At 40.2% G+C, this 20,914-nt stretch overlaps 1 protein-coding gene across 3 annotated transcripts in view; it reads left to right on the forward strand.

Annotated features, from left to right (window-relative positions):
• Window positions 1-20,914, forward strand: part of PCSK5 (proprotein convertase subtilisin/kexin type 5) — a 336,184-nt gene that overhangs the window by 148,795 nt on the left and 166,475 nt on the right. For all 3 annotated transcript variants that reach the window (XM_075931728.2, XM_025178860.3, XM_075931730.2), the window contains one exon: window positions 10,291-10,503. In XM_075931728.2, coding sequence (XP_075787843.2) covers window positions 10,291-10,503 — 213 coding nt within the window. The remainder of the gene's footprint in view (window positions 1-10,290; window positions 10,504-20,914) is intronic.

Here is a 20,914-nt window from a genome sequence, read left to right on the forward strand (position 1 = left end):
CAGAAAAATGCAGATTGGGTGACAATCTCAATATGTCATAAAACTAGTAAGTCTTCAGTCTATGCTTTGCATGAAGTTTGTCACTCCTAGTGCTCTGCTCAAAACTTCTAGATTATAAGTAGCATCTTCCAATCAGTAAAGTAGCAGAGTTTATGCCCTGTGATATAAGACACTGAGGATACACTGTAGTAACTTCCATCCCTCACCCAAACCCTGCATAGCTCTTGCACAATGCCTTGTTTCTTGGTTTTTTTGTGAGGAGAGAACTTTTGAAAATAACCAGAAGATTCCTTTATAGCCATGCTATTTGTTATGTGCCGTTTTTCCACGATGATCAGTATTCAGTGCAAAGAGAAAGTTTACAAAAATTAAAATAATGTAACAAATGTTCCTACATTAGATTCAATGGCATATGCATATCCAAAAGGCATGAAAACTTGGAAGGAAAGTTACAGGAAAACATACCTCAAACCGTCCACAGTTTCCATACAATGTCACAAAGTGTATTGGAAACAGAGACTATATTAATTACCATCCCTCAAACATTTGTGGAAACTGTTCTAAGAAGCCAGTTTTTCAAAAGTGGCTTTTTTTTTTTTTTTTTTTTTTTTTTTTGGTGCCCAACTTCAGACAGGTGACATAGATTAACTTAAAATACATCAGGTTTCCGATTTAGGATAAGCCTTAAGTGGGAAAGCCAAAATTAACAGGCTACTTTGGAAAAAAAATTGGATCTTTCCATATGTTTAAAATGTACTCTTTTCAGTGAAGGTGCATTTATGCAATCAAAGACTGGTTAATTAGTAGGGGCAAGTCTGTCATCCCCTCTCTCTGCAGAACTATAGGGGCTTGGACAGAGCAGAATCTGTGAATTTCTATTGCCAGTGAAGAGAGCAGAATTTCATGATGCCAGTTCAAGGCATGCCAGTTTGTGCTCAAGAGTTTGCTGTGCTACAGGGTGAGGATTAGGGTCAGGAAGGTGAGGCCAATAGATCATGTCCTTTCTCCCCAAACACTCCTAGTAAAGACAGCCATAGAACAAGTTTCTCTGTTGATTGTCTCTGGGAAGAGGATTCTTTCCCCTATGGAAATCTCAGCATACTATTCTAGAAATGTGGGTTTATTTTTCATTCATTCATGGTACTGTCTCCACTGAACAGTGTTGCTGTAGTGTGCGTTGGCAGCTGCAGAATCTGTACCCCAATGTGTGCCATGGAGCTGATTCCACTTCTTGTGAATACCTGATAGGAATAGGAGTTTAGGTATCACCCATGCTCTATAATTATGTGGCTCTACTGGCTACAAATCCCTGCCTAAGGGGTTTCAACAGGTGACTGCACATGGACAGTAAAAGCTGACTGAATCCTTGCTGTAGGATAGAGAGGTAAATTCCATCCATCACCCAAACCTTGCATACCATGCTTTGTTACTTGGGTTTTCTGTGAGGAGGGAACTTTACTTATTATTAACCAGAGGGTCTCTCATCCTAAATCTAATCTTGGTTTAACAAATATTTTGGAAAATCTGGAATATTTTGTTTGTTTTTATTGTACACAAGGAGGTGTGCACATGCTATTTCTTCATAATAATAAAGAATAGATAGCATGAACAGATAGTTAAAATCCATGATGCATACAACGGTCCTCTAACTCTTGTTTTGTTTAGGAAAAGTAGAAATTCATTCCAGCATTCCATGGGTTCAGATTTCAGGTTTCAGCCAACACTTTTTTTTTGGTTGCACGTTAAGCACTAATTATAGCTCTGTGGGGAATAACTTGAAGCTGTTTAACCTGTTGTTCTACTAAAGAGGAAAATAAAAAAAAATCCAGATGCATACTGAAATATTCCTCATTTACTGTGTTAATGCATAATCTGTTTTAGTTATTCAATACATTCTGTATAATCTGTATGTAGAATATGTCCACTATAATTTATTAAACATGCCACTTAAGTATTAAGAAGGTGTAAATCCAATGAAAGGATGTAATATGTTTATACTTATTTCATGTTTAGATTTCCAAACTTATTTAAGATATGAAATATGGTGCAATTCAGAACAAAATTAAGGAAACAAGAGGAAAATAAACTTTGAACTCATGAGTATAGCTAGGATTCTCCTTCCTTGCTCTCCATTTTCTAATCTGAATGATTTATTTCCCCTCCCTGGTGGAAGAGTTCAAATGGATTAGGACCCAAATTTGCCTCGTGTTGCCGGTAGCTCCCATTGCTCTAATCTCTCTAGGTTACTGATTCTTCCTGCGCGATTCCTATTCCTTTATATTGAATTTCCTCTCCCTCAGCAAATTTGATCCTCGTGGAAATGACACAAAAGAAAAAAAAAACAGTAAAGAAAGAGAATCAGTAACAGACTTCAGTTCCTGTTCCTCTCTCAGGCAGAAGGACACAAGGATACACAAGCAAAAGTAAAGTAGCCTTGTTTGTAGAATAGTGAATAGGTTCACAATTTTAACTTTCTAGAATGGTGGGACTACCTCATGTCTCTCCTGTTTATGCTTCACATGTCTAATGAAAGTTGCTTCAGAGGCTATTTGGAAATGCCCTGTGGACCTCTAGTGGTCTGTGGACCACAGTGTATAGATCATCACTTTACAGTAATATTTACCACTGTCAGTAAGGTATCAACTAATAAAGCTGTAGCAATGTATAAACATGGAACAACGGAAACACCTTTATTATTGTTGGAGTAATTTTCCATATGTCTTTACAAGAATATTCATAAAAGCTGGCTCTAAAAATGGATTAAGTGGTGTAGAAAGGATCACACCATTGTAAGAGTGAACCTCCTGTGGTGCAGAAAAGCCTTTTACACCACTTACCCTTTTGCTGCAAGCAAAACAAGGAAATGGGGGAATGGCCAGTAGAAAGCAGGCATGCTGTGAGTTCCTGTGCCACCACTATTTTTCAGGCCTCTTGAGGCCTTCTGCAGCTTGTCTCAGTTAGAGCAGCTTTCATGTGGAGTCTATGCACACTGGCGATACCCAGAAAGCATCTTAGCACAATTCACGTGCCTCGACTGATGCTACACTGAATGTCAGTGAAGCACTTTTTTCTTGTGAGGCTGAGGGGTTTGGGTTTTGTTTTGTTTTGTTTTAAATATGCAGACACTTTATGAAAGCTAGTGACAAAGATAAAAATAGTAGGAGAACATCTCAGAAGGCACACTGACAACCTGTGGAATGCTGTACAATGTTTGGAAAAGAGTCAGTAAAACTGTTGCAAAGGCAAGACATGAGAAGACATAGCACTGTACCCAGAGGGGATGATTAAAGCATTTTTATCTGACATCACTGGCATGCGCGCTCCAAATATTCTGCAGCACTCACATTCTAGCCCATGCCATTCCTCTACTATAATTCACATCACTGACTAATGTTTTGCTTCTGTCTAAAAACATGTCTATATGGTCTGTAAATACAACTTTAACCTCTTGGCAGTCTCAGAATAGACTTTTTCTCCTGACACCATTGGGCATCTGGAACATGACAGATGGTAGATTTAGCCAAAATGTAAAAGTTACAATATTACACGTGTGTTTATCTTAACGTTGTAGTACAGTCCAAATGTCTGTTATTTAACTTCATTTTTGAAGAGAGACCATTGTAAACTGGGTTCAAACACAGCAGGACAAGTAATGCTGTTGCTTTAGATAGGTTGTTTGGTATATAGAGTTTCTAGCAAGTTTGTAATTTCCTGAGCATGAGTGGGTCCAATGAACTGAAGTGGGGTGTGAGGGCAGAAGCAATAGGAGACAACCAAATAGTAACCAAATAGGCAGTAAATGAAAACCAGAGCATACTTACTTGACATGTTATTCTGGGCAGGTTGGATTTTGGTTTGGGGTTTGTTTTTGTTTTGTTTTTTCAAGACTATCATTTGCTTTGCCAAAAAGCTTTTAGGAACAAGATCTTAGCATATTGTCTAGACTGAAGGTTAAATTCCATTGTTTTCTGTGAAATGCTGAGTTGTTAAATGTACCATATTGCAGAATGTTAGAAGAACTGTAGTTCTTTGCTTCATGTGGATTTGAGACAGTTTTTCCCCCATTAATCAATGCACCTGGTATTTATATTTTTTATGAAAACAACATTAATTGTGAATCTTTTATTTTTTAAAGGTGACACTAATTTTGAAGAAGTGTAATAAGTGCTTATAAAAAAATGTCACAATATAAATGACAACTGGGATGTAAATAGTTACTAATTCCATTCTTAAAAATGTTATTTCTGCCTACAAAAATTGCATTTCACATTTTTTATTTTATTACAGCTGTATCAATGCACTACTGCTTAGCAGAAATCAGACACTTTTCCCTGAACAGAGGAATTAATAATCTGAGGCCTCACAAGAGCAATCTTTGGTCTGCTGAAAAATCCCACAGCAGTAATTGTAGTAACAGGGTGAATCACATACATATGGGTTATGGGATCAGTGCCCAAATTAGCCAATTGCAGCCAATGAAGACAAAAGACAGATGGGAGAGGGACAAGAGTTACAACTTGAGATGGCCAAAAAAAAAATATTTTTTCCTGTGGATAATTTCTACTAACATGAGAACACATTCATGTTTGACCTCTTTGCGAAAACCTAAAAATGGAAATAGGTTCCAAAATGCCTGATGCAAGTTGTAGTTTGGGCGTTTTACATTCACATTCTCCCTGTAGCCTGGGTTCCCTTATTGGACTATATCCCTTAAGACAGACCCTGGCCTCACCTCTTGTTGAGCAGAGGTGGTATATCATGCTAGTCTCTCTGATGCTACATGGGAGATGAAGTCAAGCTGGGGAGTGTGACCTGGAAGGGAGAATGGGGATGTGAGGCGGTTGAACTATAACTCTCATGAGTAGAAATAAAATACAGGACTATGTAGCACTTTAAAGACTAACAAGATGGTTTATTAGATGATGAGCTTTCGTGGGCCAGACCCACTTCCTCAGATCAAGTAGTGGAAGAAAATAGTCACAACCATATATACCAAAGGATACAATTTAAAAAAATGAACACATATGAAAAGGACAAATCAAATTTCAGAACAGAAGGGAGATGGGGGGGGGGTGAATGTCTATGGGCTAATGATATTAGAGGTGATAATTGGGGAAGCTATCTTTGTAATGGGTAAGATAACTAGATCCTTTGTTTAAATTCAGATGTAGAGTGTCGAATTTAAGCATGAATGACAGTTCAGAGGATTCCCTTTCAAGTGCAGATTTGAAAGGTCTTTGTAGTAGGATGCAGGTAGTTAAGTCATTGAGACAGTGTCCTTTCTGGTTGAAATGGCAAGAAACTGTTTTTTCTTTGTGATCCTGTCTGATATCTGTTTTGTGGGCAGAAGTTTTCCTGTTTTCCTTTGGCGAAGTGTCTGAGACGTTTGTCCAATGTACATAGCAGACAGACACTTTCGGCACATGATAGCATAAATTATATTTCTGGATGCGCAGGAATAGGTGTTCTTGATCTTATAACTCACTTGATTAGGTCCAATAATGGTATCAGCAGAGTGAATATGTGGACAAAGTTGGCAACAGGGTTTGTTGCAAGGGAAGGTACCAGGGTTGGTATTAGTGTGGTATGTCCTGTGGTTGTTGGTAAGAATCATCTTGAGGTTAGGTGGTTGTCTATAGGGGTATGTCTACACTACCCCACTAGTTCGAACTCGCGGGGGTAAAGTAGTCATCCACAGTTGCAAATGAAGCCCGGGATTTGAATTTCCCGGGCTTAATTTGCATGAAGCCAGCCGGCGCCATTTTTAATTGCCGGCTAGTTCGAACCCCGTGCTGCGCGGCTACACGCGGCATGGAGTAGCTAGTTCGGATTAGGCTTCCTAATCTGAACTAGCTGTACTCCTCCTTCCTAATCCGAACTAGCTACTCCGTGCCGCGTGTAGCCGTGCGGCACGGGGTTCGAACTAGCCGGCATTTAAAAATGGCGCCGGCCGGCTTCATGTAAATGAAGCCCGGGAAATTCAAATCCCGGGCTTCATTTGCAACTGCAGATGACTACATTACCGCCGCTAGTTCGAACTAGCGGGGTAGTGTAGACATACCCTAGGAGACTATGGGTCTGTCTCCCAGAGCCTCTTGGAGTTTGGTATCCTGTTCCAGTATAGGCTGTAGTTTATTGATAATGTGTTGGACAGGTTTAAGTTGGGGGTTGTAGGTGATGACAAGTGGTGTTCTATTGTTGGTTTTCTTGGGTCTGTCTTGAAGTAGATGGTTTCTAGGTATTCGTCTGGCTCTTTCAATTTGCTTTTTTATTTCTCCGGGTGGGTAGTTGAGGTTTATAAATGCTTGGTAGAGATCCTGAAGTTTCTGGTCTCTGTCAGTGGGATTAGAGCAGATGTGGTTGTATCGAAGGGCTTGGCTATAGACGATGGATTGTATGGTGTGTTCTGGATGGGAGCTGGAAGCATGTAGGTAAGTGTATGAGTCAGTGGGTTTTCTGTAGGGAGTGGTGTCTAATTTTCCATTGTTGATTTGTACTGTGGTGTCCAGGAAATGGACCTCTCGTGTAGAATGGTCCAGGCTGAGGTTGATGGTGGGGTGTAGGTTGTTGAAATCTCTGTGGAATATCTCCAGTGTTTCTTGGCCATGCTTCCAGATCATAAAGATGCCATCGATGTAGCGTAAGTAGAGAAGAGGTAAAAGGGGACGGGAGTTGAGGAAACGTTGTTCTAGGTCAGCCATAAAGATGTTAGCATACTGTGGGGCCATGCGTGTACCCATGGCTGTGCCGCTGATCTGGAGGTATAAGTTGTTCTCAAACTGGAAATAATTGTGGGTGAGAACAAAGTTACATAGGTCTGCTATCAGGTTGGCAGTGGTGTCCTCTGGGATAGTGTTTTTAATTGCTTGTAATCCGTCTTCATGTGGGATGCTGGTGTATAGAGCTTTATGGCTGACCTACAACAACGTTTCCTCAACTCCCGTCCCCTTTTAGCCCTTCTCTACTTACGCTATATTGATGACATCTTTATGATTTCTATGAGTAGAGATGTGAATGGTTAACTGGTAAGCCTCACCTATTAATGATGAAGTTTACTGGTTACGGTTAATTGGTTGGGGGTAGGAGCAGCTCCCTGCCTGCTGCAAGCAGGGGGCTGCTCTAGCCACACGATGGACCTGCTAAGGAGAAGGGTTGCACTGTTCCAATTGTGACACAGGAGGGTAGCCCTTACTTGGTTATCCAACTAAATGGGATTTTTACATCCCTACTCATGAGGCACTACAGCTGTGTATCCCAAATAATATATTTTTTCATAATGCAGAAACATTTGTTTTCAGGGTGTGAAGATTAAATGAAAAATTAAAATTTTCTGCATAAACAACTCAGGTTTTGTTGAAAACCAAATTTTGTATGGCATGCACTGCTTGTTCTGATAGTTACTGGGTGGGGTATTTTCCTTTGCTTTTTGTTTGTTTGATAAGAATATTGTGGGGCAAGAAAGGCATGTGGACACTGCTCTGGAGTGCAAATTAGCAGTGACAAACCAGTGAAGAGTGAACTTCAAGGAGGGATTTAAAGGAGGACAGTGAGGTACCTTAATATTGGAAGAAGGAGGGTTCCAGTTGCTAGAGGCTAATGTAATCAGAGGTGAACAAAACCCAGCAGAAATTAGCCAGGAATACAATAAAAAAGAAAGAAGGGCATCTCTTTGGCATAATCTTCCAATCCTCAAAGCTATGGGCATGATGGAGTGAGTTGATGGGATGTCGTCTGTGTCATCAACCTGCCTGGAGCATGCATGTATTCTACAGCATAAACTACTTTGCCTCCAGTCAATGTTTCAGGAATAGGAGCAGCAAAGGAGGAAGGAAGAAAAAGAGGGAAGTCAGTGAGTGAGGTGACCAGAGGATGGATGGACAGAATGAAGGAGATAAGCAAACGTTCATAGGCTTGACCTAAGCTCATAGATGTTAGTGGAAAGATTCCCATTGACTTCACTGGGCTTTGGATCATGCTCCAAAACAGTGAAGGGCAATAAGAAGCCCACAGGCTGGATGTGCCCATCCCATACCACTTTCCACAGCTCCCAATGGCCAGGAATGGCACCCTGCAGCCAACAGGAGCTGCGAGCGGCTATACCTGCAGGCATACCATACGTAAATGAAACATCTGGCGACCCGCCATGGGCTAACCACATACAACCTATGGGCTACTTATTGCCCTCTCATACCCTAAAAGGTAAAAGTGGGGAGGAAAGGAGGGGGGGAAGCAGAACACAAAGCAGCAAGGTGATGTTGCTCTTTCTTGGTTTCATACACTGAAGGATGAGACGTGGAAGAGATAAACAGAACCAGATGTACTGCTCTAATCCAGATGTAAAGAAGAGAGATGATGGTGCAGGGAACAGGATGAACTCAAATTTTCCTGTGTGGGAGTGGCATTGTTGTATGAGAAGTCTGCTGGGGCATGGATATACTTGAAAAGAGGAAGCATAACGTTTGCCCAGCGTGATGTTACTAGTTCTGCCGTGTGTGTGTGTGTATATGAGAGAGAGAGAGAGAGAGAGAGAGAGAGAGAGAGAGTAAATAATGTCAGAATCAGATGCTGTGGTGTTAATTGCTTGAATTGAAGCGCTGCAAAAAGTCCAGTATTGAGTCAGACTTTTATGCAAATATCTTGTACATTTTTATCACTGGAGCAGCTAAGAGCAGCCAGAGAAAGAAAAAGAAAGTGAAATAGTTACATTTCCTGAACTGGTATTGTCAGAAGCATGTGGATTTCATAGTATATTTAACTTAGCACTCTGGGATATTTTTTCCTCTCTTTGAAATGTTTTTTAAAGAAAAATTGCATTTTAAAAGCATAGGTAAACACTAGCAAAGAGAGTTTGATATTAAGTTATTGGGCTGAGGAGAAGAATCTCTACGGGTACTGAAGTTTTATTAAACTCATAGAAATAAAATTCATCAATGTTTTTGAATCAGGCAATATATCTGCCAGAATCATGAACTGTGGAGGGTTTTTTTTCTTGCACTGATTTAGGTTCTATTACACTCCGCATAAACTGCACTAATGAAAACCCCCTGTGCATCTGGATTAGATGAATCTTTGAATTGCTAATTGTTTAAGATTGTCCTGGTAGATATCCAACAGCTGTCTTTATGTCATTTGCAGCACACAAATCCACTCTGTTTATAACAAAACAAAACGTGTACTAATAATTAATTCATGATCACAGAAAGCAAAGTAGTATGTGGGATAACTTTGGTTCATCATACAGAGGAATGAATTCACCACGTATATAAACCATGTATTGCATGATGGTCTGCATACAAATAAGACATAAATTACACTTAATTGTAACCCACAGGCTTTTTTCCTTTGTGCTCCAAGAATTAATAAATAGTAAAATGTCCTTTTTCAGAACTAGAATTAAAAACGTTTATTCATGTGATTAAAATCTCTACCCTAATTATCATAGTGTTTGAAAATAGTGAATGGATGTGGACTATATAATTATGTGAACTGCATATGTTACTCTGTTTATCTATATGCATGAAGTGCCTGAAATATGGAAAACCACAGTTTCCCTTTGAGACAGTAGGCATTCAGCATGCTGATCATCTTCACTCTTTACATCAACACCGAATTAACAAAATAAATATGGATTCTTTTTCACTCCCTCTATACTATTTAAACTCAGCTGTTACATATTCTTAACATTTATATCTGTTTTAGGTCCTCATTCAGCAATTTACTTAAGATGTGCCTAACTTCAATTAGACTATTGAATTGTGGCCATAGTGCTTAATGCTAATATATTTACAAAAAAAACAATCCTTCTCTGTCCATTTTTGTTTCAATAAAGTGTTTTACATTTTCCTGAGATAATACTTGTGCAACTCCTCTAGTGTGATTCATGGTACCCGATATTACCCAAACAGTCCATGTGTCAGAATGAAACATTGAGAAGAATCTTCATACACAGCTGGTTCTGTCTATTACAAGTGTTTGGTTTTTTGATTATTTCCTGTTTAAAATCAGTATGATACATTTAATGCATACTGCGTGTTCTTTGCGTCTCTCTTTGTAAGGCTGGATAGAATGGACCCACACCTACAAATTGCATACAAATTTAAATTTTGTTTTAAAAATCATGCTTATTCATTTCATTCGTGTTTTAAATTTGTGAGATTTAATTCTTAGACTAGCGAAGCTCTCCACACTCTTCCACAATGGGCTTTTTTAACAGGGGCAAGGTTTGGGGTAAGGGACCATATGCTTACCAAGAAAAAAAATTAACAAATCTTTCCTCTTGTTTGTAAACAGGGACGAAATAAATTAGGCTCCATTTTTGTTTGGGCATCTGGAAATGGCGGAAGGAGTAAAGACCATTGCTCCTGCGATGGCTACACGAATAGCATCTACACTATTTCCATAAGCAGCACAGCAGAAAGTGGAAAAAAACCTTGGTATCTGGAAGAATGTGCATCTACGCTAGCTACAACCTACAGCAGTGGGGAATCCTACGACAAGAAAATAGTATGTGTTTGGTGGTTTTTTTATTTGATATTTTACTTTTATGTTGTTTTGTATTTTCTATAATGATTTTTAGGGCAGGGAAAAATGACTGCTAGGCCTTTGTATAGGCTTGTTTGAAAAATATCACTCTTAAGTCAATATTATCTATATTTGTATAGAAGTTTTGGACCATGAATTTGAATGTAAATGTCTGCTACTGTGTGTTGTTCCATCAGCCTCCGTGTATGCTTGTATAATTCTACACAATACATCAGGTATAGTCTTTCTAGCCTTTGTCACAGAGACTGATTTCTCCTCTCACTTGTACCACGTGTCCTGCATTCTTTCTGCTTTCCTAACTGCTTTCAAACTCTGAACAGAGTCTCTCTGCTGTCATCCATAAAGATTATTTTCCTGACCTGCGCTTTGTAGCATGTTATGAGACCTCAGAGCAAATCTCCTTTTGGAATTTTTTAGCCAGTCATCAATATTTCTTATTTTTAAATATTCATTATATAAACCATTTTCCAATCCACCCCCCCATTTATTTCAGATTTATTGAGATTCAATTTCCTTCATCTTTTGTATTCATTCACTCCTAGTTGTTATTCATATTGCTGCCTACTCCCGGTGACTGATACACAGTAAAATTAGGCTCAATGCTCAACCCTCATGCACTATGAACCATCCTATCTCAAAAGGTTCTAGCTGTTTTCCATTAATTTCTAACTGTGTCTGGTTTTTTTTATTTCACTTGAGAATTTCAATATGCTACCATCATTACTGGTTTTTATTTTTTAAATGGAAAGCTTTCCTGAAGTCCAGATAGTCTGCCAGTTCCTGTTTCACCATTTACCCTCCTCAAATCCTTATTGTCACTCCATCAAAGATACTAATTGATTCATAAAGCACAGCCTTCTTGTTTGTTTACTTTTGACCAGTCTATACCTGTTCACTGAGCTCTTCCTTTATAATAAGAAATCTCAAGAGGCATGTCTATACTATGTGGAAAATCGACATTCCAGAGGTCGATCTTCTGGCATTTGATTTAGCAGATCAAGTATGGACCCATACATCGAATGCAGAGGGCAGCTCTTGCCGGCATCCAGCACTCCTTCTTTTGTTTGCTCCCATTGGCTTCCCATTGTGTGGACAGCAAGGAAACACGATTTAAGATACATCGACTCCAGTTATGTAATTAACATAGCTGGAGTTGCATATCTTATTTTGACCGTCCGCTGTAGTGTAGACCAGGCCAAAGTGCTTTTCTAATACTGAATCTGACTTACATCTTGTAGAATCCTTGCTTGCTCCCTCTAGAAGCATGGGTTTCATGACATCTTATTTCCAGTTCCTGTTGCTAATGAGGAGTTAAAAAATTGCTGCTCTGGGTTTTTTGTTCTATTTTGTAAATATGGTCTGCTGTATCTTTCAAGATTCTGGGATGCTGGCCATCCCTTCCTGGAATCTTCCCTATTTTCAGATGATCTAATTTTTTTAAAAAAACCAACTAAACAAAATAAAAGCCTTGTTCTGAGGTAACTCCGTCCCAGTAATTTTTCTATTCTTTCTCTGCCTCTCTACACAAAGCTTTATCTGTTTCTGGCATATCCCCTTGTTTTCCCTGATAAATGATAAGGCAAAGAAGTCCTTCCTTTTACTAGTAATACTTATTCCTATGATCAAATTTCCTATCCAGCCCTTAACAAAGACCTTTGTTAAACTTTTTTTTTTCAAGGTTGAATAAAATTAATCGATTCAGGTATTTTAAGACCAGGAGGAACCACTGTTATGATCTAGTCAATGCTCCTGTGTGACTCATATCACAGGACTTCCCTGAATTAATTCCTGCTTCAAGTCCAAGTTGCTAATAGTTAATTACCCTCACTATTAAAAATTGGTGTCCTATTTCTAGTCTGCATTTGGCTAGCTTTAACTTTTAGCCATTGGATCTTAATTATAGCTTTGTCTGACAATTGAAACATTATCTATTATCAAATTTCTGTTCTCTGTGTAGGTACTTAGGAACTCTGATCAAGTCAAGCTTTAATGCTCTTTCATAAACTCAGTAGATTGAGCTTCTCTCTCATTCTCCATTTTTTTCAACAGCTTATTTGATGTGTGAGCACCAGAATTGGACACAGTATTCCAAGAGCAGTTATCATAGTACCAGATATATAGGTTAGAATAACCTTCCTGCTCCTACTTGATATTCTGCTGTTTATACTATTAGGCTTTCTGGGGTGGGTCCCAATTGTGAGCTTACCTCAGACCAGACTGCCAGAGATCAAGGCACACAACCTAAGCTGGTGGTGTTTTCTATGATAAATTGTCACTAAGACTACTAAATGTGAGTTCCTGGATCACTGAACCAGTCCTATCAGGGAGTCACAGACAGTCCCTTAGATGCTCCAGTCTGTTTACCCAGACAAACTGTAGTTAGTGATAAATGGTCACTTTCACCAAAGATCACATCACGTCCTCCATCCCAAGAAACCAGTCACGCCAGATCAATTACACCAAAGACAACACTGACAGTCAACCTTCTAATGATTTATTAGCTCAGAAAAGGAAATGAGAGTTACTGAGAGGTTAAAGGAGGTAAAATATAGATATTGGTGAGTCACGGTCTATATCTTCAAATGGTAGTAGGGATTTAGTAATCTGCCAATTTCCCAAAAGTTTCTTGCTACCCAGAACAAATCTGGAGATCTCAATCTTTTTGTTCAGTCATTCTGCCCCATTAGAATCCAAGCAGTCCTGAGATGAAGGATCTTTCATTGAATCCATTATTATGGCTTCTTCTACCCAAGTGGGCTTTTGCTTTGATGACAGAGAGTGAGGAATGCAGTTAGGGTCTTTGACCTCCAGTCATCACACACAATGAGGACTTGCCTTGAAATTAGCACTTTTCTATTAGAGTTCCTAATTTATATTCCAAAAGGCTTCTTCCTATTTGATGGGTTATTTTGTTACAGAGATATACACAATATAAATGTTTGCCACTAACATTCCATTAGTTTTCATGAAGTTTTATCACCAAGTACACTCATATAGATTTAACAATTACTTTGATCTGTACTAGTACACAAGTGCATTTGCTAAATCAGAGGCAGCAGTGTAACAGCAGCCAGCTCTCCAGGGTAACCAATAAGCATTTATTACAGTAAACTCTTGATTCTCTGTTCATCATGGCCCAGTTCAGATCCTGGCTATTCTTGTTCAAATTACCTTTTGTTAATGGCTACATTATAGGGGCCCTGATTCTCCACTGAGTTATATGAGGTATATAACTCCACTGATTTCACACAGTGGAAAATCAGGCCTTAAATATTCCATCAGAGACCCTTTCCTCTTCTTCTGTGCTGCACTGTATTAACAGTTGACTCCTGAGGTCCACAATTTCTCCTCAGGATGTTTTACTGCTGGTAGTTTGGCACCTCAAGCAAGCGTAATCCCCTGTCACTTCCAATAACAAAGCAAAACATTGTGCACTGAGTGCAGGAAATAGCCTTCTCCCTCATTATTGTATACAAACCAGTCACCTTCCTTTGGACAACATTTGTGTTAGTTCTTATATTACTCTAAGGTCAGCTCTAAAGAGAGATGAGGTGAATTTGCAGAACCAATCCTTTAACTGAAAGAATTTGAGTTACAAATACCAGCTGTAACCTATCAATCAGTGCCCTCTGAGTGCACACACAGAATGACAACTCTGCCTCCCTGCCCCCGGTCTCTCATTCACATCTGTAGTAAGCCATCAGTATAGGGTAAGGATAAGGATAATATTAATATTGCCTCTTTCTTCTCTAATTTGCTCACTATAATACACCTTTTCCAAAAGACCTATTCACCCTAATGGTCCCTGCAGAGATGTTTTGACTAAAACACAGGTGAAAATTATTACCAGAGAATGTAGCCAAACTTCTATGCAAAAGCAAAAATCATAGCACTAAGATAATGATAATTTAATTTCATTATGAAATCATAGAACTTTTTATTCATCGCATCACCCTATCCTTGGTTTTTATGTTGTCTGTGTCGATGATCAGTCCTTTGCAGCAAAGACCTCAACTTTATTCTTTTCCACAAACTGACTAGAACATTTTTGTTTGGTGCTATATAAATATAAATAGCAAACAAAATAGCAAAAATAAATATTGATATTTTTATGTAAATCAAATGTTAATCCTGTCCTGAAGATTCTACCCCCTCCCATCTCTCTCTCTCACACACACACACACACACACACAAATGAGATATAAAAGGCTTAATGGCTTTCTCATGTGGAATAGCAGTAATGGCAGCTTTCTCAAGATTAGTGACTTTCCTATAGGTCAGTCTAATTAGATGTGATAGTTCAGTTCATGTGTATGAGGTTCTTGCTTTTAAGAAAGGAGAAAATACATCCTAGCATACAATATACCATAAATATTCTAGTGCCTGATTATAAATGTGGATAACTGATTTTAAATGTGGATACTCCTCATTTATTTCATTGTAACTGAAGATAGAGTCGAGCCCCTAATATAATATGAGTTTTTACAATACAGTAATAAGCTGTTGTGACACCCAGTAAATGGCAGCTCATTGTCCTTCTATCTCATCTGTGTTATAATATCAGATTGTTCAAATTCCTGTTCCTGCTTAGTTTTGCTTTGTATTTGTACAATCTCGGTCAAATCAGCATATTGTATTAGTTTGTGCTGATTATCCAATTTACATAAGTGGCACCTTCTGAATTGGAAAAGTAAACAGTGCCTATAAGAGCAAAAATGCTAGTAGTAATGAGTGTTCTAAAAGGCACACAGTAGTATGGTGTGTGGGGAACTCGGGGTATGTAAAAGCTATTACAGATCGCTCCTGGTTTCATCTTGCACTAAGAAAATATTCTTTGTAGATATCCACACATTTTTTCCCTTTACATGTTTTTGTCGGTTCCACAAACATGCAATGTGCCGGAATTGTTCTTTTGCAATCTGGTGTCATTATAGTTGCTTTAGTAACACAGGCAAGACTAGTATAGTATTATGAAGATATCGAACTTATATTTACATGAAAGTAAGTAACACAAGAATCTGGCTTGTACAGAACTTGCCAGCAGTTCTCACACAGTCAAATTTCCTACTAACATTAATGTACTGCCTTAAGACTTCATTAATGATGCGGCCAAGACTACATGCTGGTTATCTACTATATTGTGCTGCACCTGTCAAATATGTCTTTTGCATATTCTGAACTGGATTTTCAACTTTTGACCCCTTCTGTGCATGCACAGAGTATACCTTCCTTTTTCAGATGCAAAGACCTGCACGTATTCCTTTTAAATAGTTTAGTGCTAGAATGGTTATCAGATGTTTGCTGGAACAGCTGCAAAGTGCAGGCACAAGTATATAAAGCTACAGTTTGGGACACACATAAGCAGAAGCCAAGTACAGGCCTGTTGAAAAATGCACTCCTTTAAAACAATTATCGTTTGAAACACATGCTGACTGTGAGGCTCTAAAGATCTCAGTAGAAGTGACAAGAAGAATGCCTAAGACACTCAACTGTAGCAAATTCCTTCTCCTTACTGGAGAGTGCCCTACCCCTTGTGCCTACTACCTTGTGCCCTACCCCTACCTCTAAGGTGGAACTATTTCTACATACTGCCCCTAGAGCCGAGCGTCTTTGGACCACCTCTTGGAATAGGCTGTCTTTAAGGGCACAATCTAGCTGTATGTGTCTTTATGGCCTTTAGCTTAGCAAATAAATAACAGCAGTACTATCACTGTACTATAGATTTACTCAGATATTTTCTGTTAGCAATACTGGTGAATTAGGCATGAAAATCCCTCGCTCAATGAAATTTACAATCTATGGTGTACGTTTGCTCCTCTTTAAAAATTAATTCGCTACTCATCTTTTTTTTAAAAAATATTTCTGTGCCTCAGAGTCTCGTAGTGGTGTCATGTATGTTATTCACTAGTTGTTCTTTTAGAGTTAAGTTTGACCTCTTTCCCTATTTTTTTATAATACAACCTGGCACTAATAAAAGTTATTGGCAATAACATCTCCTCTCAATTATTTTAAAAAACACCTCATGTTCAACTACCTTTGTGGAGCAGTTATAATACAATATTGCACCTTCAACAGAAGATGGCCTGGGATCACATAGTGCTGGGATTAGGGATGTTAGATAGCGTGTAATTGAATAGTCATGTAACCGTATCAAATTTTAGCAGTTACTTGACTATTTGATCGTCCCTGGAGCAGGGCTGGCCACCAGAGCACTCCCAGCCCCACACCCCGGCTGCTCCCTGCATCCCGTGCTGCTGTCTCTCTATCAGAAACGAGGGGCAGCGCGGGGTGGCAGGCAGGAACTGGTCCATAGAGGGGCCAGTTTAAAAAAACCAGCTCCCTGCACAGACTGACTCCTGCCTGCCACCCCATGCTGCTGTCTGATACAGAGGTAGCAGCACCTGTTCACAGGGGATCCAAGCTCTCCTGTCCCGAGCTCTGTGGGAGACAGCGGGGGGGGGGGGGGGCAGAGGGGAATCCACAGAGCTGGCACGTGTGGAGAGCTGACTCGAAAGCCAGCTCCTCACACATATCAGTTCCTGCCTGCCCCCCTCAGAGTCAGCAGCGTGGGGGTAGAGGTGGCAAGTTGATCCAGTGCTTGTGGGGAGCTGACTTAAAAGTCAGCTCCCCACAGGCACTAGTTCCTGCCTCCCCTCCCTTGCTGCCTCTGATGCAGAGATGGGGGGGAGGGGACGGGGACTAGATGCATGTAGTTGACAGGATTAACTAATAAACCTACGCTTATCGGTTAATCGTGTAGTTGTCTGCATGTAGACATCCCTAGCCGGGGTAGGGAGAAAATTGGCAACTAGAGATTTTTGTTAAATACTTCTCATAGTAGAACATAAGTTGGTTCAAGCTGACATGCCCATAGGAATGACATCAACAGGTAAAAATGCTTCAACCACAGCTAACAGCTCAGACATGAATTATGAAATGTTGGAAATAAGAGGCTCAGGATGGAAGAACTGATAATATTATCTGAAAAGGAAAATCCTATTTTTACCTGAATAACTAACTTTCCCTACAGCAGTATCTAAGGGAAGATTGATAACACCACCTGAATAGTAACTGTACAGAAATGACACTTCTTTAAATCTTCAGAGTAAGTCACATGTACCAAACTGCTACCGTAGGTATCTGAGTCTTTCTTTTCTAAAACTGCACTTAGTCTGTAAACCAGTTGACTCTTACATATGGTAAAAGAGCAAATATACTGTGGTGATAATGATATCTTTAAATTGATCTTTGTCCAAGTGTTCTAAGTTGTTAATTTCATATTGATTAAGTGATATCTTTACCCACCAGTATGTAATTATTTTCAGTCAAATCCAGTTGTTTTCTTCTGTTATTGGAGGAAAGGTCGGATGATTGTAACCAACATTACATTGCCTGAATTTAGGCATATCGCTTTTTTCTTAGATCAGCAATTGTTACAATGATATCTAAAACCTGTGTATTGTACTTTAGGTAAAAAAATCCAAAACTGGTGCCCAACTCCACTTCTGCTACTTAATAGAATGACAGCTTTCATACACTAATGTCAACTCTGTGTCCCTGGCAGGCCTCATCTCCTTGTATTAAGATTAATGATGTTGCCCTTGTGTGGTCCTGGAATCTCGAACATCAATTTTTCTTTGCCTAGCTTGCCTGCCTGCCTGTTGGTGGTCCTGTCTCTTTGTTTGTAAAGATAGACACAAGGCTTCTCTGACAGTCCATCCTGAATGGTGAAAAGATCTCTCCACTGATCGACATTTAAACATCTTAACTGCTATCAATAACTTCCCTTTAAAATGGCTCAGATAGGGTTTGCACTTAGGGACAGGATGACCAGATGTCCCAACTTTATAGGGACTGTCCTACCCCCCCTCCATTCTCATTTTTCACATTTGCTGTCTGGTCACCCTACTAGGGGAGCTTTCTTTCATCTTTTCCTGCTGCAGTATTTGCAAGAGAGATAAGAGACTGTACAGTGCCTGCTAGGACATGGTGCAAACAATGCAGTATACGAGTGTAATGGCTTCATTGTATTTGCTATTCATAGGTACTGCACGAATAAAACTAAGGCTATATTGATAGTATGAGATTCCCAGCTCACACCAATGTACAGTTCACATGCTAGTTTACAGCTGAGCTGACACACTAAAAATATTATTACTATAATAGTCACTGCTAACGTGAGTAGTGACCATGGGTGGTATGTGCTCGTTGCCCCAAGTGTATACTTATAGGATTCAGGTGGGTGTGTACTCATGGTGGCTAGCATAGCACCACGGATGTCCACACTACCACAACTGCACTTCTATCTTTAGCTTGCTAGGTCAATGAGAGGTAGCAGGAGAATGTGCAAACTGGGAATCAGACCCCTAAGCTTGCAGGGCAGAGGTAGCCTCAAAAACACTCATCACTCCTCTCATAGATAAAACTGTAGATAACATGTGCTTTAAGTGTAGAAGTCTCTTTTAAGGCAAAACCATTGCAGGAGGAGATTTTTCCACTGCATGAAGGTACTATTGTGCCCCAAGGAAATCCAGTGCTTCTTGGAAAGCAGGGTGCTTTCAATGATTGCACTGCTTTTTAGCAGGGGTCACTCATTCTGCTGACCAGCATGTGAGAGAGGGTGAGCCTGTGCTATTCTTTCCACTTCATAGTTTTCCACTCTTTTGAGGCCAAATTTTCACAAAGAGGTGCCTGAAAAAGCCACAGAACTTACGTGTTAGATTTCACCTGAAAAAACTCTACGTGATTTGCATCCACACAAGTAATACAAGGTTTCTGGCTTCTCCTGCTATAAATTTGATCCTTTAAGTTTCCCTTCACCTGTCCCCTTTGGAAGGGTATAACGAAATAATCTCATTATATTAGACACGAGTTATAGTACAAAATGAATTTACACCAGGGTGTGGGAAATTACACGCTGGTTTTTTATGTGCCTTTTATAATATAAACTAGCACACACATTTAGTGCTTCACTGATAAAAAATATCCACTGGCTAAATTGATGCACAATTTAATTCACAAGTAAAGTGAGTTAAAATATGAAAATTGTATTTTAAGATTTTTTTACAGGTCATGGATAGAATGATTTATCAAGAATTCAGAAATAGACTAATATGATTATTTTGGGGCTTTTGAGCATTTTGAATCTGACACACAGATTGGCCTTTCGAAGATCAAGTAATTTAGAAACATGATTTTCCAATGCCGTAGTCTATTTTTTTCCCATCTTTCAACATTCTCTCCGAGTGAGTTCACCTGATGCCTCCACCCTGCCACCTCACTGACTCTGTGTTAACTTTGGCCCTTCTATTTGTCTTTTGAGTAGTTATGTGCAGGTTTATATAATACCAAAGCTTCGTGTACACTGTCATCAAAATATGTAACATATGAACAAAAGTGTGTGTGTGTGAATTAGAAATACAGGCAGTCCCCGAGTTACGCGGATCCGACTTATGTCGGATCCGCAGTTACAAACGGGGCCCGTCTCCCTGGTCTCTAGCAGACCAGGGAGAGGAAGCAAAGTGGCGGAGCACGCGGGCAGCGGACAGCCCAGACGCGTCTGGGCTGTCCGCTGCCCGCGTGTTCCGCCGCTTTGCTCCCCGACCCCCTGGTCTGCAGACCAGGGAGACGGGGAGCAAAGCAGAGCAAAGCCGCGGAGCCCGAGGGCAGCAGGACAGCTCCGCGGCTTTGCTCCGGACTCCTGTGGTACAGCAGCTGGGGCGCTGCCAGTTGGTCCCGTAGCACCGCTCTGGGCGCTACTGGACCAACCCGGCAGCACCCCAGCTGCTCTGCCCCAGGCGTCCTGATTCAGCCACTGCTGGTCAGTTTCAGCAGCGGCTGAATCAGGACGCCTGGGGCAGAGCAGCTTGGGTGCTGCTGGGTTGGTCCAGTAGCACTGAGGAACGGCGGCGCTACTGGACCAACCCAGCAGCACCCCAGCTGCTCTGCCCCAGGCATCCCCAAGTCAGAGCAGCGGCTGAATCTGGACGCTAGTTCCGACTTACATACAGATTCAACTTAAGAACAAACCTACAGTCCCTATCTTGTACGTAACCCGGGGACTGCCTGTATGTCTGTCCATCTACTTGTGAGTCTCTTTGTTCAAGAACTCCTCCTAAATGGTAGCAGCTAGGACCACCAAATTGTTATGCAGATTCCTCTTATCAGAACTTAAAGCAAGATAAGACTTTGATTGTGCCAGGACAATGGTATGTGCCCAGAATTTGATTGTTTCTCATAAAACAGAAAGGCAGGGGGTCTGGAAGGTGGGCGTTATATCACAGAATGACTACAAGAGGACAGCAAGGGACCAGAGATGAGGGCCAGGGCATCTATAACCCCATTGGGCCAGTAGGGGACTGGGGTGGAGAAA

Source organism: Pelodiscus sinensis, chromosome 6 (genome assembly GCF_052426305.1).
Source record: "Pelodiscus sinensis isolate ZL-2025 chromosome 6, ASM5242630v1, whole genome shotgun sequence".
In the NCBI taxonomy this organism is placed as follows: domain Eukaryota; kingdom Metazoa; phylum Chordata; order Testudines; family Trionychidae; genus Pelodiscus; species Pelodiscus sinensis.